General features: G+C 45.0%; 1 protein-coding gene across 4 annotated transcripts in view; it reads left to right on the forward strand.

Moving 5' to 3' along the window:
• igf2bp2a (insulin-like growth factor 2 mRNA binding protein 2a) overlaps positions 1-18,106 on the forward strand; it is a 121,601-nt gene that overhangs the window by 88,895 nt on the left and 14,600 nt on the right. For all 4 annotated transcript variants that reach the window (XM_071354317.1, XM_071354315.1, XM_071354316.1 and 1 more), the window contains 4 exons: positions 2,482-2,604; positions 5,919-6,054; positions 7,540-7,650; positions 8,845-8,913. In XM_071354317.1, coding sequence (XP_071210418.1) covers positions 2,482-2,604; positions 5,919-6,054; positions 7,540-7,650; positions 8,845-8,913 — 439 coding nt within the window. The remainder of the gene's footprint in view (positions 1-2,481; positions 2,605-5,918; positions 6,055-7,539; positions 7,651-8,844; positions 8,914-18,106) is intronic.

Consider the following 18,106-nt stretch of genomic DNA (forward strand, 5'->3'; position numbering starts at 1 on the left):
TATCCTCTCCTCCACCCCACCTCCTCTTCTTTCACCTCTATCTTCTCCTCTACCCCCTCCCCCTCCTCTTCTTTCACCTCTATCCTCTCCTCCACCACCCCCCTCCTCTACCCCCTCCCCCTCCTCTTCTTTCACCTCTATCCTCTCCTCCACCCCACCTCCTCTTCTTTCACCTCTATCTTCTCCTCTACCCCCCCTCCTCCTCTTCTTTCACCTCTATCCTCTCCTCTACCCCCACCTCCTCTTCTTTCACCTCTATCTTCTCCTCTACCCCCTCCCCCTCCTCTTCTTTCATCTCTATCCTCTCCTCCACCCCCTCGTCCTGTTCTTTCACCTCTATCCTCTCCTCTACCCCCCCTCCTCCTCTTCTTTCACCTCTATCCTCTCCTCTACCCCCTCCTCCTCTTCTTTCACCTCTATCCTCTCCTCTACCCCCTCCTCCTCTTCTTTCACCTCTATCCTCTCCTCTACCCCCCCTCCTCCTCTTCTTTCACCTCTATCCTCTCCTCTACCCCCTCCTCTACCCCCTCCCCCTCTTCTTTCACCTCTATCCTCTCCTCTACCCCCCCTCCTCCTCTTCTTTCACCTCTATCCTCTCCTCTACCCCCTCCTCCTCTTCTTTCACCTCTATCCTCTCCTCTACCCCCTCCTCCTCTTCTTTCACCTCTATCCTCTCCTCTACCCCCTCCCCTCCTCTTCTTTCACCTCTATCCTCTCCTCTACCCCCTCCTCCTCTTCTTTCACCTCTATCCTCTCCTCTACCCCCTCCTCCTCTTCTTTCACCTCTATCCTCTCCTCTACCCCCCCCCTCCTCCTCTTCTTTCACCTCTATCCTCTCCTCCACCCCCCCCCTCCTCCTCTTCTTTCACCTCTATCCTCTCCTCCACCCCCCCCTCCTCCTCTTCTTTCACCTCTATCCTCTCCTCTACCCCCCCTCCTCTCCTCTACCCCCCCACCTCCTCTTCTTTCACCTCTATCCTCTCCTCTACCCCCTCCTCCTCTTCTTTCACCTCTATCCTCTCCTCTACCTCCCCTCCTCTTCTTTCACCTATCCTCTCCTCCACCCCCCCCTCCTCTTCTTTCACCTCTATCCTCTCCTCCACCCCCCCTCCTCTTCTTTCACCTCTATCCTCTCCTCTACCTCCCCTCCTCTTCTTTCACCTCTATCCTCTCCTCCACCCCCTCCTCCTCTTCTTTCACCTCTATCCTCTCCTCTACCCCCCCTCCTCTCCTCTACCCCCCCACCTCCTCTTCTTTCACCTCTATCCTCTCCTCCACCCCCCTCCTCTTCTTTCACCTCTATCCTCTCCTCTACCTCCCCTCCTCTTCTTTCACCTCTATCCTCTCCTCTACCCCCTCCCCTCCCTCCTCTACCCCCCCTCCTCTCCTCTACCCCCACCTCCTCTTCTTTCACCTCTATCCTCTCCTCTACCCCCTCCTCCTCTTCTTTCACCTCTATCCTCTCCTCTACCCCCTCCTCCTCTTCTTTCACCTCTATCCTCTCCTCTACCCCCTCCTCTTCTTTCACCTCTATCCTCTCCTCTACCCCCTCCTCCTCTTCTTCTTTCACCTCTATCCTCTCCTCTACCCCCTCCCCTCCCTCCTCTACCCCCCCTCCTCTCCTCTACCCCCACCTCCTCTTCTTTCACCTCTATCCTCTCCTCTACCCCCTCCTCCTCTTCTTTCACCTCTATCCTCTCCTCTACCCCCTCCTCCTCTTCTTTCACCTCTATCCTCTCCTCTACCCCCTCCTCCTCTTCTTTCACCTCTATCCTCTCCTCTACCCCCTCCTCCTCTTCTTTCACCTCTATCCTCTCCACCCCCCCCTCCTCCTCTTCTTTCACCTCTATCCTCTCCTCTACCTCCCCTCCTCTTCTTTCACCTCTATCCTCTCCCCCCTCCTCCTCTTCTTTCACCTCTATCCTCTCCTCCACCCCCCCCTCCTCCTCTTCTTTCACCTCTATCCTCTCCTCCACCCCCCCCTCCTCCTCTTCTTTCACCTCTATCCTCTCCTCCACCCCCTCCTCCTCTTCTTTCACCTCTATCCTCTCCTCCACCCCCCCTCCTCTCCTCTACCCCCTCCTCCTCTTCTTTCACCTCTATCCTCTCCTCCACCCCCCCCTCCTCCTCTTCTTTCACCTCTATCCTCTCCTCCACCCCCTCCTCCTCTTCTTTCACCTCTATCCTCTCCTCCACCCCCCCTCCTCTCCTCTACCCCCTCCTTCTCTTCTATCACCTCTATCGTCTCCTCCACCCCCTCCTCCTCTCCCCCCTCCCTGTCTCCTCTCCTTCCTCCCTCAGCCCACATGAAGCTTCCACATTCTAATCAGTGTTTCACTTCCCAGCCAGTTCATTCCGACACACACAAGCCAGCTCATCCCACCATAACATTCCTTATGCCACATCAATGGCCTGGAGCCATGGCCTTTTATTCAATGCAGATGTTTTTGATTCACGAACCCTAACCCTCTCTTCCTACAGGGAGGAGGAGATTCCTCTGAAGATCCTGGCCCACAACAGTCTGGTCGGACGACTGATCGGGAAGGAGGGAAGAAACCTGAAGAAGATAGAAGAAGAGACAGGGACCAAGATCACCATCTCCTCGTAAGAGCCAGCTACCTCTCTCTCTGTGTTTGGTTTCACTGTGCTCTTCTTCCCACAGTGTTGCATGTAAAGTCATCCTCAATTCATTTCAGCCATTTATACATCCTAAATCAACCTTCACACACACACACACACACACACACACACACACACACCCACTACATGACACCAGTCACTATAGGAAGTCACAACTACCTCAATCAAATCACATGTATTTATAAAGCCCTTCTTACATCAGCTGATATCTCAAAGTGCTGTACAGAAACCCAGCCTAAAACCCCAAACAGCAAGCAATGCAGGTGTAGAAGCACGGTGGCTAGGAAAAACTCCCTAGAAAGGCCAGAACCTAGGAAGAAACCTAGAGAGGAACCAGGCTATGAGGGGTGGCCAGTCCTCTTCTGGCTGTGCCGGGTGGAGATTATAACAGAACATGGCCAAGATGTTCATAGATGACCAACAGGGTCAAATATTAATAATCACAGTAGTTGTCGAGGGTGCAACAGGTCAGCACCTCAGGAGTAAATGTCAGTTGGCTTTTCATAGCCGATCATTAAGAGTATCTCTACCGCTCCTGCTGTCTCTAGAGAGTTGAAAACAGCAGGTCTGGGACAGGTAGCACGTCCGGTGAACAGGTCAGGGTTCCATAGCCGCAGGCAGAACAGCTGAAACTGGAGCAGCAGCACGGCCAGGTGGACTGGGGACAGCAAGGAGTCATCATGCCAGGTAGTCCTGAGGCATGGTCCTAGGGCTCAGGTCCCCCGAGAGAGAGAAAGAGAATTACAGAGAGCATACTTAAATTAACACAGGACAAGACAGGAGAAATACTCCAGATATAACAGACTGACTCTAGCCCCACGACACAAACTACTGCAGCATAAATACTGGAGGCTGAGACAGGAGGGGTCAGGAGACACTGTGGCCCCATCCAACAATACCCCCGGACAGGGCCAAACAGGAAGGATATAACCCCACCCACTTTGCCAAAGCACAGCCCCCACACCACTAGAGGGATATCTTCAACCACCAACTTACTATCCTGAGACAAGGCCGAGTATAGCCCACAAAGATCTCCACCACAGCACAAACCAAGGGGGGGGCGCCAACCCAGACAGGAAGATCACGTCAGTGACTCAACCCACTCAAGTGACGCACCCCTCCTAGGGACGGCATGGAAGAGCACCAGTAAGCCAGTGACTCAGCCCCTGTAATAGGGTTAGAGGCAGAGAATTCCAGTGGAGAGAGGGGAACCGGCCAGGCAGAGACAGCAAGGGCGATTCGTTGCTCCAGAGCCTTTCCGTTCACCTTCACACTCCTGGGCCAGACTACACTCCATCATAGGACCTACTGAAGAGATGAGTCTTCAGTAAAGACTTAAAGGTCGAGACCGAGTCTGCGTTTCTCACATGGATAGGCAGACCATTCCATAAAATTGGAGCTCTATAGGAGAAAGCCCTGCCTCCATCTGTTTGCTTAGAAATTCTAGGGACAATTAGGAGGCCTGTGTCTTGTGACCGTAGCGTACGTGTAGGTATGTACGGCAGGACCAAATCGGAAAGATAGGTAGGAGCAAGCCCATGTAATGCTTTGTAGGTTAGCAGTAAAACCTTAATCAGCCCTAGCCTTAACAGGAAGCCAGTGTAGAGAGGCTAGCACTGGAGTAATATGATCACATTGTTTGGTTCTAGTCAGGATTCTAGCAGCCGTATTTAGCACTAACTGAAGTTTATTTAGTGCTTTATCCGGGTAGCAGGAGAGTAGAGCATTACAGTAGTCTAATCTAGAAGTGACAAAAGCATGGATACATTTTTCTGCATCATTTTTGGACAGAAAGTTTCTGATTAGATAGATGTAGATGGAAAAAATCTGTCCTTGAAACAGTCTTGATATGTTGGTCAAAAGAGAGATCAGGGTCCAGAGTAACGCCGACGTCCTTCACAGTTTTATTTGAGACGACTGTACAACCATCAAGATTAATTGTCAGATTCAACAGACGATCTCTTTGTTTCTTGGGACCTAGAACAAGGATCTCTGTTTTGTCCGAGTTTAAAAGTAAAACATTTGATGCCATCCACTTCCTTATGTCTGAAACACAGGCTTCCAGGGAGGGCAATTTTGGGGCTTCACCATGTTTCATGGAAATGTACAGCTGTGTGTCGTCCGCATAGCAATGGAAGCAGATCGATGGTATCAAAAGCAGCACTAAGGTTTAGGAGCACGAGGACAGATGCAGAGCCTCTGACGCCATTAAAAGGTAATTTACCACCTTCACGAGTGCAGTCTCAGTGCTGTGATGGGGTCTAAAACCAGTGTGAGCGGACCAACTAATTGGGCGTCACTCTAAAGTGGGAAGGTGGAACAAACGAGTCAGGAGTAGGTTTCTTGATTGAACACAATTCTATATTGAGGGCATTTGGTCAACACAAACACTCCAACATAATCAATGAAAATCTTCTTCTCCAGATTAAACAGGAACACAATATGATTGTCTTTTAAACTATAACAAAAGTCACCGGATTGTCACCGTCTTAATGGTTCTTCATAGATCGCTCCTCTCTCTCGGTGGCCATCTTCCAGAGATAGTTCTTCCCCCCTTTCCTGTTGGTTCCATACTCTCTCTTATAGGGGAAGGAGAATATCTCATTAGTAGTGTCAGCTGTGCTCAATTGCCTCTGGTTACCTTGTCTCCCATGCCTTGTTGGGCTACCATCCGTGAGCCCAGCCTGCCCTCTGGTGGTCCTTCCACACCAGACTGAAGCATTTGGTATACATTGTTTGTCTACAGGACGGCAGTGAGTGGCTGCACAACAGCTTTTTCTAAATGTTGAGAGGAATTGGAGATTCGATTTAGGCCGATAGTTTTTTATATTTTCTGGGTCAAAGTTTGGCTTTTTCAAGAGAGGCTTTATTACTGCCACTTTTAGTGAGTTTGGTACACATCCGGTGGATAGAGAGCCGTTTATTATGTTCAACATAGGAGGGCCAAGCACATGAAGCAGCTCTTTCAGTAGTTTAGTTGGAATAGGGTCCAGTATGCAGCTTGAAGGTTTAGCGGCCATGATTATTTTTGTCATTGTGTTAAGAGATCTAGTATTAAAAACTTGAGTGTCTCCCATGATCTTAGGTCCTGGCAGTGTTGTGCAGACTCAGGATAACTGAGCTTTGGAGGAATACACAGATTTAGAGAGGAGTCTGTAATTTGCCTTCTTGTGATCATGATCTTTTTGTCAAAGAAGTTCATGAATTTATTACTGCTGTGAAAGCCATCCTCTCTTAGAGGGTTAGGGTTACTTGCTGACTTGATGTGTGTGTTCCAGGTTACAGGACCTAACCATCTGTAACCCAGAGAGGACCATCACAGTGAAGGGCAGTATGGAGGCGTGCTGTAAGGCTGAGGGGGAGGTCATGAGGAAACTGAGGGACGCCTACGAGAACGACATCGCTGCTGTTAACGTAAGGCTTAATGTAAACACTGGCTGTCTGTCAGTTGGTTAGTTGGCCTCTGACTCATTCTTATAGCAGCACAAACTCTAACACTTCACTTCCCACCCGATACCACAGCCCTGTCTCACCCCACCCACCCGATACCACAGCCCTGTCTCACCCAGCCCCACCCCACCCACCCAGCCCTGTCTCACCCAGCCCCACCCCACCCACCCGATACCACAGCCCTGTCTCACCCAGCCCCACCCCACCCACCCGATACCGCAGCCCTGTCTCACCCAGCCCCACCCGATACCCACCCGATGTCGCAGCCCTGTCCCACCCCACCCACCCGATACCGCAGCCCTGTGTAGGAGTCGTGCCTGGCCGTGCAGTCATGAGTGAACAGGGAGTACCGGAGAGGACTGAGCACGCACCCCTGAGGGGCCCCCGTGTTGAGGATCAGCGTGGCTGATGTGTTGTTCCCTACCCTTGCCACCTGGGGGCGGCCCGTCAGGAAGTCCAGGATCCAGTTGCAGAGAGAGGTGTTTAGTCCCAGGGTCCTTAGCTTAGTGATGAGCTTTGAGGCCACTATGGTGTTGAACGCTGAGCTGTAGTCAATGAATAGCATTCTCACATAGGTGTTCCTTTTGTCCAGGTGTGAAAGGGCAGTGTTGAGTGCAATAGAGATAGCGTCATCTGTGGATATGTTTGTTGGGTTGGTGTGCAAATTGGAGTGGGTTTAGGGCTTCTGGGATAATGGTGTTGATGTGAGCCATGACCAGCCTTTGGGACTACTTACCAAAGTTGGTGTTATTTGGACTTAAGGTTCATGAGAATATATTTTTAAAAAGGTTTTCTAAGATGTCCAAGATAGAGGATGGACCTTATGGGTGGTGAGGTGTTCAGCATGAGGAAAAACCCCTACATAGTTTAAAGTCTATAGGTCAAACAGGGCAAAGGATATGAGGGTTTAAGTGAGACTGCTTAAAGCAGCGCCACCTATAGGCCAATCGGTGCCATTATTTTTGACCAAGTTACTCGTGGCCTCTGGTAACTTGTTTCTCTCTAATTTGGCACACAAAAACGAATCTATGCTTGTTAAATTCTAAGAATAACAGTAGGTCTCACAGTGACCTGTAATGATACAATTCCTGGCACAAGATGCATTTTGTAATTAAGATGTCATAAAATATAATCTTCAGTCATATTTATGCCAGATCTATGACATTTACATAAAGATGTTTTAATGATAAATCATTACTGCTCAGTGTGTTTGCTAAATGATATCCAGCGTTCCAAAGCATGAAGTAGACAGGTCAGGTGAACCAGGAAGGTGTTGCTGTGAGATGGTAAAGCCATCAGACACCAGGGATACTCCACAATATGGCTTTATGAAGATGGTTCATAAGGTGGTTCATCAGGTACAGTGAAATGCTTAACTCTCTGGGAGATGAGATGAAAGATGGATCTGTCACACACACACACATGTCTGCCTCTGTTCATCTCTTCTAGCAACAAACCAACCTTATCCCGGGGCTGAACCTGAACGCTCTGGGAATCTTCTCCACCGGTTTGTCTGTTTTACCGCCAGCAACAGGCCCCCGAGGAGCACACCCCTTCCTAGTGAGTACACTGTACACTACACACCCCTTCCTAGTGAGTACACTGTACACTACACACCCCTTCCTAGTGAGTACACTGTACACTACACACCCCTTCCTAGTGAGTACACTGTACACTACACACCCTTCCTAGTGAGTACACTGTACACTACACACCCCTTCCTAGTGAGTACACTGTACACTACACACCCCTTCCTAGTGAGTACACTGTACACCCTTCCTAGTGAGTACACTGTACACCCTTCCTAGTGAGTACACTGTACACCCCTTCCTAGTGAGTACACTGTACACCCCTTCCTAGTGAGTACACTGTACACCCTTCCTAGTGAGTACACTGTACACCCTTCCTAGTGAGTACACTGTACACCCTTCCTAGTGAGTACACTGTACACCCTTCCTAGTGAGTACACTGTACACCCTTCCTAGTGAGTACACTGTACACCCTTCCTAGTGAGTACACTGTACACCCTTCCTAGTGAGTACACTGTACACCCTTCCTAGTGAGTACACTGTACACCCTTCCTAGTGAGTACACTGTACACCCTTCCTAGTGAGTACACTGTACACCCTTCCTAGTGAGTACACTACACACCCTTCCTAGTGAGTACACTGTACACCCTTCCTAGTGAGTACACTGTACACCCTTCCTAGTGAGTACACTGTACACCCTTCCTAGTGAGTACACTACACACCCTTCCTAGTGAGTACACTACACACCCTTCCTAGTGAGTACACTGTACACCCTTCCTAGTGAGTACACTACACACCCTTCCTAGTGAGTACACTGTACACCCCTTCCTAGTGAGTACACTACACACCCCGGACCCTTCCTAGTGAGAACACTAGTACATTACTGCCCCTTCCTAGTGAGTACACATTACTGCCCCTTCCTAGTGAGTACACAGTACTGCCCCTTCCTAGTGAGTACACAGTACTGCCCCTTCCTAGTGAGTACACTCCATGGCATGCTATTCTATATACAATGTGGAGGAGCATAAATCATTTTATGTTAGCAGAGACATGAATCAATCCTGAAGCAGGTAAATTGGTGTGAGTGAGAATGTGTCCATGCATGTACGTGAGAGATGTAATAAATGACTCAGTGCTTATTACCTGAAATATACAGGAGGAGTTGTGAAGAGATGTGTGTGTCCTCTGTACAGCCCATCTAACCCCAGTCTGTTTGTCTCCACAGTGTCCCTCTTCGCATCTTGGTGCTTTATATGGGGTTCCACCAGCCAGTGCCATACAGTGCCAGCACTCGGTAAGTCCTCATTTCACACACATTTTAGGTCCTAATTTTATTTCTGAACAGTGACATGCAACTCCAAGATAACCTTGATTAAAATCAAGGTTATTATTATTTTGTGATTGAATATTCGTTTTTATTTATATTCGTTTTTTTTTTTTTTTTCTATTTCAAATTCAGTTCAGTTTCAGTTAGTTTTCAGACTTGATTGACTAGTTTTATTAAAAACATTTATATTTAGTTATCAGCTTTAGTGTTTCGTTTTAGAAAGTAGCCTATGGGAGGCTAGGAACCATTTACTGTATGTGTTCTAGGCCTATGGTCAGTTTTTTGGGGATGTCACTTCCTGCCACTGGGTAGACATAACATCTTGGTATCGGTGTCATGATGGCGCCATCTTGAAAGAGTACATTGTATTCTTCACGAAGGGAATAAGGGACCAGCCAATGAAGTTGGAAGTCCCGCCCAGTTGACTATATCAAAATGGCTCGTATCCAATGGCGCTGCCCATGCTAAACACAGACTTCTGGACCACTAGAGGACTCCATACAACTCCAAGGCCAGGACATAGGTTTGCTTAGGTTTAAATTATAAATAAATCCTAACGTGACTTCGATTTAAAGGATAAGCAGCTAGACTGGTGCAATAAATATGGCGGGAAGTAAACTCTTGCCCATGTTTACACCAATCCAATGCTTTAACTTTAGAAGCAGATGCAAGAAGAACCAAGTACCTTTAATCTTCTGTCCTCGGTTCCAAACTGCCTCTGGAAGCAATGTCAGCAGAAGAACTGTTCGTTGGAAGCTTTATGAAATGGGTTCCCATGGCCGAGCAGCCGCACACAAGCCTCAGATCGCTTGGCATTGCGCATGGTGTCGGCTGGAGTGGTGTAAAGCTCGCCACCATTGGACTCTGAAGCAGTGGAAACGCGTTCTCTGGAGTGATGAATCACGCTTCACCATCTGGCAGTCCGACAGACATCTGGGTTTGGCGGATACCAGGGGAACGCTACCTGCCCGAATGCATAGTGTCAACTGTAAAGTTTGGTGGAGGAGGAATAATGGTCTATGGCTGTTTTTCATGGTTCGTGCTAGGCCCCTTTGTTCCAGTGAAGGGAAATATTAATGCTACAGCATACAAGGACATTCTAGACGATTCTGTGCTTCCAACTTTGTGGCAACAGTTTTGGGAAGGCCCTTTCCTGTTTCAGCATGACAATGCCCCCGTGCACAAAGCGAGGTCCATACAAAAGTGGTTTGTTGAGATCTTGACTGGCCTGCACAGAGCCCTGACCTCAACCCCATAGAACACATTTGGGATCAATTGGAACGCCGACTAAGAGCCAGGCCTAATTGCCCAACATCAGTGCCTGACCTCACTAATGCTCTTGTGGCTGAATGGAAGCAAGTCCCCGCAGCAATGTTCCAACATCTAGTGGAAAGCCTTCCCAGAAGAGCGGAGGCTGTTGTAGCAGCAAAGAGGTGACCAACTCCACATTAATGCCCACAATTTTGGAAGGAGATGTTCAACGAGCAGGTGTCCACAAACATACTTTTGGTCATGTAGTGTAAGTAATATTAAAACGTGCATCACTGAGGGTTAATAAAAGCTGCAATACAACTCTTCTTCAAAATGTCAGTTCACAGCCAGGTATTTCCACAGCTCACACAGGCACTTAATGCCCTGCCAGGTTGACCGTCTGGCTAGACAGTGGTCTCAGACACAATCTTTGTTGCGAGGAAGCTATATTTCTGAAGCACTGTGGTTGAGATGCTTGCTGAATTCATTGTGCTGGCATCTTCCTGGGGTCCTGCTGCTCCACTGCTGTACTCTCTGATTTGCTGAAGTACAAAAGACTGCTTCCCTCAGTGGCTCCATCTCTGTTGAGCGAAGTGCCAGAGACACTTGGATCCATCAGGCATACTGCAGTAGGGGTTGGATCGAAGTTGACTGCCAGAGGATTCAGTATGGATGCGAAGCCCTTATTCAGTGACTTCAGGAGGACCTGTGCCAACGGTTTTGCAACAGTAGTTGACTGCAAGTCTGCCTCAAGATTGAGAAGACACGGCATCGCGTCAGACAGCTGCTGGCTTTCAGTTGGAAAGTTGGTCGGTGTGTTCTAGCTTGGTCCATTCACCAGTCAGCAAGCTGTTCTCGCTTGGCCTATTCACCGGTCAGCAAGCTGTTCTCGCTTGGCCCATTCACCGGTCAGCAAGCTGTTCTAGCTCTGCCCATTCACCGGTCAGCAAGCTGTTCTAGCTCTGCCCATTCACTTGTCAGCAAGCTCTTCTAGCTCTGCCCATTCACCGGTCAGCAAGCTGTTCTAGCTCTGCCCATTCACCGGGTCAGCAAGCTGTTCTAGCTCGGCCCATTCACCGGTCAGCAAGCTCTTCTAGCTCTGCCCATTCACCGGTCAGCAAGCTCTTCTAGCTCTGCCCATTCACCGGTCAGCAAGCTGTTCTAGCTCTGCCCATTCACCGGTCAGCAAGCTCTTCTAGCTCTGCCCATTCACCGGTCAGCAAGCTGTTCTAGCTCTGCCCATTCACCGGTCAGCAAGCTGTTCTAGCTCTGCCCATTCACCGGTCAGCAAGCTCTTCTAGCTCTGCCCATTCACCGGTCAGCAAGCTGTTCGGTGTCACGCTCTGTGTTCTCCCTCAGATGTCTTCCCTGTTAACTACTGATAGCTAGTGATGCACAAGCTAGGTCTATTTGAAACATCGGCATCTACTGGCAGCATTTGACCGCCCGATTCAGAAGCTTGAAGATAAAATGGCGCCGTACTGGATGGCCACCATTTTGCAGGCTCCGACCCAACTTTGCTAATTTGTCAGCCACCTCTTCCCTCCATTCTACTGGCTAATGTACAGTCACTTGATAATAAGATGGAGGACCACCCATGGCTATCCAACTCTATGGATTCTCCATTCCCCGGGCGGTCAGGACAGTAGAGGCGGGGAAATCAAGAGAGGGAGGGGTTTGCCTCTACATCAACTCCAACTGGTGTGCTGACTCCAGAGCGGTGGAAGTGTCGACCAATTGTTCACCCATCTTGGAATACCTGATGGTGAAATGCCGACCCTTCTACCTCCCCGAGGGAGTTTCCAGCTCTTATTGTGACTGTTGTTCCACCTCAGGACAAGAACAAGCTGACACTTAACCAACTGTACTGTAAACAAGCAAGAAAACCTTCATCCAGAGGCTGCTTTTGTGGTTGACAGCAATTTTTATTCCGTGTCACTAAGACACGTGGGGCGATAAAGTTCTAGACCACTGTTACTCTACCAACACGCAAGCATACAAGGCCATCCCTTTTCCAACATTCGGCAAATCAGATCATGACTCCGTACTCCTGCTTCCTGTTTACAAGCAGAAACTCCCAACAGGAAGTACCCATGACTCGCTCCGTTGAGAATTGGTCACCAGAATCAGAGATTATGCTACAGGACTGCTTTGTTAGCGCTGATTGGCATATGTTTCAAGACTCCGCCAATAACATTGACGAGCTAACCACCTCCGTCACCGGCTTCATCACAAAATGCATCAGCGACGTTGTCCCCACGGTGAGGGTTCGCCACATTACCAATCAAAAGCCCTGGATTAACAGAGGCACTAAAGGCTACTGCACACAGAGCTATTGTAGACAACTCTGAGGCTACGGCCGAAGACAGGAATAAGTAAAAGTCCCGCTATGTTCTCCGCGGAGTCAACGATGCCTCTCTACCAGACGAACTCAATGCACGGTTTGACAACAACATCGTTCCGGGTGTGAGGGCCGTCACCGACCCAGAGGATTGGGTTAACATTAACTCCACCATCCCAGACACCCTAGATCCACTCCAATTTGCATACCACCCCTACAGATCCATAGATGATGCAATCGCATTTGCTCTCCACACTGCCCTCTCCCACCTAGATAAGAGGAATACGTATGTGAGAATGCTGTTCATTGACTACAGCTCAGCGTTCAACGCCATTGTCCACTCGAAGCTCATCACTAAGCTCAGGACCCTGGGTCTGAACACCTCCCTCTGCAACTGGATCCTGGACTTCCTGACGAGCAAACCCCAGGTGGTAAGGGTAGGCAACATCACCTCCGCCGCGCTGACCCGCAACACTGGGGCCCCACAGGGGTGTATGCTTAGTACCCTCCTGTACTCCCTGTTCACCCAAAACTGTGTGGCCAAGCACAACTCCAGCACCATCATTAAGTTTGCTGACGACATGACGGTGGTAGGCCTGATCACCAGCGATGATGAGACAGCTTACAGGCAGGAGGTCAATGACCTGGCAGTGTGGTGCCGGAGCAACAACCTCTCCCTCAACGTCAGTCTGAGCTGATTGGGGACTACAGGCATCGGGGACTACAGGCAACCGGGGAGGCGAGCACATCCCCATCGACGGGGTATTTTACTTTTTGGGGGGGTATTTTCTTAAAACTGCATTGTTGGTTTAGGGCTTGTAAGAAAATTGTATTCGGCGCTTGTGACAAATACAATTTGATATTATAAATATGGTACTGGAACTGACCCTGTATATAGTATGGTATTAACTGACCCTGTATATAGTGTGGTATTAACTGACCCTGTATATAGTATGGTATTAACTGACCCTGTATATAGTATGGTATTAACTGACCCTGTATATAGTATGGTACTAACTGACCCTGTATATAGTATGGTATTAACCTGACCCTGTATATAGTATGGTATTAACTGACCCTGTATATAGTACGGTATTAACTGACCCTGTATATAGTACGGTATTAACTGACCCTGTATATAGTACGGTATTAACTGACCCTGTATATAGTATGGTATTAACCTGACCCTGTATATAGTATGGTATTAACTGACCCTGTATATAGTATGGTATTAACTGACCCTGTATATAGTATGGTATTAACTGACCCTGTATATAGTATGGTATTAACTGACCCTGTATATAGTATGGTATTAACTGATCCTGTATATAGTATGGTATTAACTGACCCTGTATATAGTATGGTATTAACTGATCCTGTATATAGGATGGTATTAACTGATCCTGTATATAGTATGGTATTAACTGATCCTGTATATAGGATGGTATTAACTGATCCTGTATATAGTATGGTATTAACTGATCCTGTATATAGTATGGTATTAACTGATCCTGTATATAGTATGGTATTAACTGATCCTGTATATAGTATGGTATTAACTGATCCTGTATATAGTATGGTATTAACTGACCCTGTATATAGTATGGTATTAACTGACCCTGTATATAGTATGGTATTAACTGATCCTGTATATAGTATGGTATTAACTGACCCTGTATATAGTATGATATTAACTGATCCTGTATATAGTATGGTATTAACTGATCCTGTATATAGTATGGTATTAACTGACCCTGTATATAGTATGGTATTAACTGATCCTGTATATAGTATGGTATTAACTGATCCTGTATATAGTATGGTATTAACTGATCCTGTATATAGTATGGTATTAACTGACCCTGTATATAGTATGGTATTAACTGATCCTGTATATAGTATGGTATTAACTGATCCTGTATATAGTATGGTATTAACTGACCCTGTATATAGTATGGTATTAACTGATCCTGTATATAGTATGGTATTAACTGATCCTGTATATAGTATGGTATTAACTGATCCTGTATATAGTATGGTATTAACTGATCCTGTATATAGTATGGTATTAACTGATCCTGTATATAGTATGGTATTAACCTGACCCTGTATATAGGATGGTATTAACTGACCCTGTATATAGTATGGTATTAACTGACCTTGTATATAGTATGGTATTAACTGATCCTGTATATAGGATGGTATTAACTGACCCTGTATATAGTATGGTATTAACCTGACCCTGTATATAGGATGGTATTAACTGATACTGTATATAGGATGGTATTAACTGATCCTGTATATAGTATGGTATTAACTGACCCTGTATATAGTATGGTATTAACTGACCCTGTATATAGTATGGTATTAACTGATCCTGTATATAGTATGGTATTAACTGACCCTGTATATAGTATGGTATTAACTGATCCTGTATATAGTATGGTATTAACTGATCCTGTATATAGTATGGTATTAACTGATCCTGTATATAGTATGGTATTAACTGACCCTGTATATAGTATGGTATTAACCTGACCCTGTATATAGTATGGTATTAACTGACCCTGTATATAGTATGGTATTATCTGACCCTGTATATAGTATGGTATTAACTGATCCTGTATATAGGATGGTATTAACTGACCCTGTATATAGTATGGTATTAACCTGATCCTGTATATAGGATGGTATTAACTGATCCTGTATATAGTATGGTATTAACTGATCCTGTATATAGGATGGTATTAACCTGACCCTGTATATAGTATGGTATTAACTGACCCTGTATATAGTATGGTATTAACTGACCCTGTATATAGTATGGTACTAACTGACCTTGTATATAGTATGGTATTAACTGATCCTGTATATAGGATGGTATTAACTGACCCTGTATATAGTATGGTATTAACCTGACCCTGTATATAGGATGGTATTAACTGACCCTGTATATAGTATGGTATTAACTGACCTTGTATATAGTATGGTATTAACTGATACTGTATATAGGATGGTATTAACTGATCCTGTATATAGGATGGTATTAACTGACCTTGTATATAGTATGGTATTAACTGATACTGTATATAGGATGGTATTAACTGATACTGTATATAGGATGGTATTAACTGATCCTGTATATAGTATGGTATTAACTGACCCTGTATATAGTATGGTATTAACCTGACCCTGTATATAGTATGGTATTAACTGACCCTGTATATAGTGTGGTATTAACTGACCCTGTATATAGTATGGTATTAACTGACCCTGTATATAGTATGGTATTAACTGACCCTGTATATAGTATGGTACTAACTGACCCTGTATATAGTATGGTATTAACCTGACCCTGTATATAGTATGGTATTAACTGACCCTGTATATAGTACGGTATTAACTGACCCTGTATATAGTACGGTATTAACTGACCCTGTATATAGTATGGTATTAACTGACCCTGTATATAGTATGGTATTAACCTGACCCTGTATATAGTATGGTATTAACTGACCCTGTATATAGTATGGTATTAACTGACCCTGTATATAGTATGGTATTAACTGATACTGTATATAGTATGGTATTAACCTGACCCTGTATATAGTATGGTATTAACTGACCCTGTATATAGTATGGTATTAACTGATCCTGTATATAGTATGGTATTAACTGACCCTGTATATAGTATGGTATTAACTGATCCTGTATATAGTATGGTATTAACCTGACCCTGTATATAGTATGGTATTAACCTGACCCTGTATATAGTATGGTATTAACTGACCCTGTATATAGTATGGTACTAACTGACCTTGTATATAGTATGATATTAACTGATACTGTATATAGGATGGAATTAACTGATACTGTATATAGTATGATATTAACTGATACTGTATATAGGATGGAATTAACTGATACTGTATATAGGATGGAATTAACTGATACTGTATATAGGATGGTATTAACTGATCCTGTATATAGTATGGTATTAACTGACCCTGTATATAGTATGGTATTAACTGATCCTGTATATAGTATGGTATTAACTGACCCTGTATATAGTATGGTATTAACTGATCCTGTATATAGTATGGTATTAACTGACCCTGTATATAGTATGGTATTAACTGACCCTGTATATAGTATGGTATTAACTGATCCTGTATATAGTATGGTATTAACTGATCCTGTATATAGTATGGTATTAACTGACCCTGTATATAGTATGGTATTAACCTGACCCTGTATATAGTATGGTATTAACTGACCCTGTATATAGTATGGTATTAACTGACCCTGTATATAGTATGGTATTAACTGATCCTGTATATAGGATGGTATTAACTGATCCTGTATATAGTATGGTATTAACTGACCCTGTATATAGTATGGTATTAACTGACCCTGTATATAGTATGGTATTAACTGATCCTGTATATAGGATGGTATTAACTGATCCTGTATATAGGATGGTATTAACTGATCCTGTATATAGTATGGTATTAACTGACCCTGTATATAGTATGGTATTAACTGACCCTGTATATAGTATGGTATTAACCTGACCCTGTATATAGTATGGTATTAACTGATCCTGTATATAGGATGGTATTAACTGATCCTGTATATAGTATGGTATTAACTGACACTGTATATAGTATGGTATTAACTGACCCTGTATATAGTATGGTATTAACTGACCCTGTATATAGTATGGAATTAACTGACCCTGTATATAGTATGGTATTAACTGATCCTGTATATAGGATGGTATTAACTGATCCTGTATATAGTATGGTGTTAACCTGACCCTGTATATAGTATGGTATTAACTGACCCTGTATATAGGATGGTATTAACTGATCCTGTATATAGTATGGTATTAACTGACCCTGTATATAGTATGGTATTAACTGATCCTGTATATAGTATGGTATTAACTGACCCTGTATATAGTATGGTATTAACTGACCCTGTATATAGTATGGTATTAACTGATCCTGTATATAGGATGGTATTAACTGATCCTGTATATAGTATGGTATTAACTGACCCTGTATATAGTATGGTATTAACTGACCCTGTATATAGTATGGTATTAACTGACCCTGTATATAGTATGGTATTAACTGATCCTGTATATAGTATGGTATTAACTGACCCTGTATATAGTATGGTATTAACTGATCCTGTATATAGTATGGTATTAACTGACCCTGTATATAGTATGGTATTAACTGATCCTGTATATAGGATGGTATTAACTGACCCTGTATATAGTATGGTATTAACTGACCCTGTATATAGTATGGTATTAACTGATCCTGTATATAGTATGGTATTAACTGACCCTGTATATAGTATGGTATTAACTGACCCTGTATATAGTATGGTATTAACTGATCCTGTATATAGGATGGTATTAACTGATCCTGTATATAGGATGGTATTAACTGACCCTGTGTATGGTATTAACTGACCCTGTATATAGTATGGTATTAACCTGACCCTGTATATAGTATGGTATTAACTGATCCTGTATATAGGATGGTATTAACT

This window comes from Salvelinus alpinus, chromosome 20 (genome assembly GCF_045679555.1).
Source record: "Salvelinus alpinus chromosome 20, SLU_Salpinus.1, whole genome shotgun sequence".
Taxonomy (NCBI): domain Eukaryota; kingdom Metazoa; phylum Chordata; class Actinopteri; order Salmoniformes; family Salmonidae; genus Salvelinus; species Salvelinus alpinus.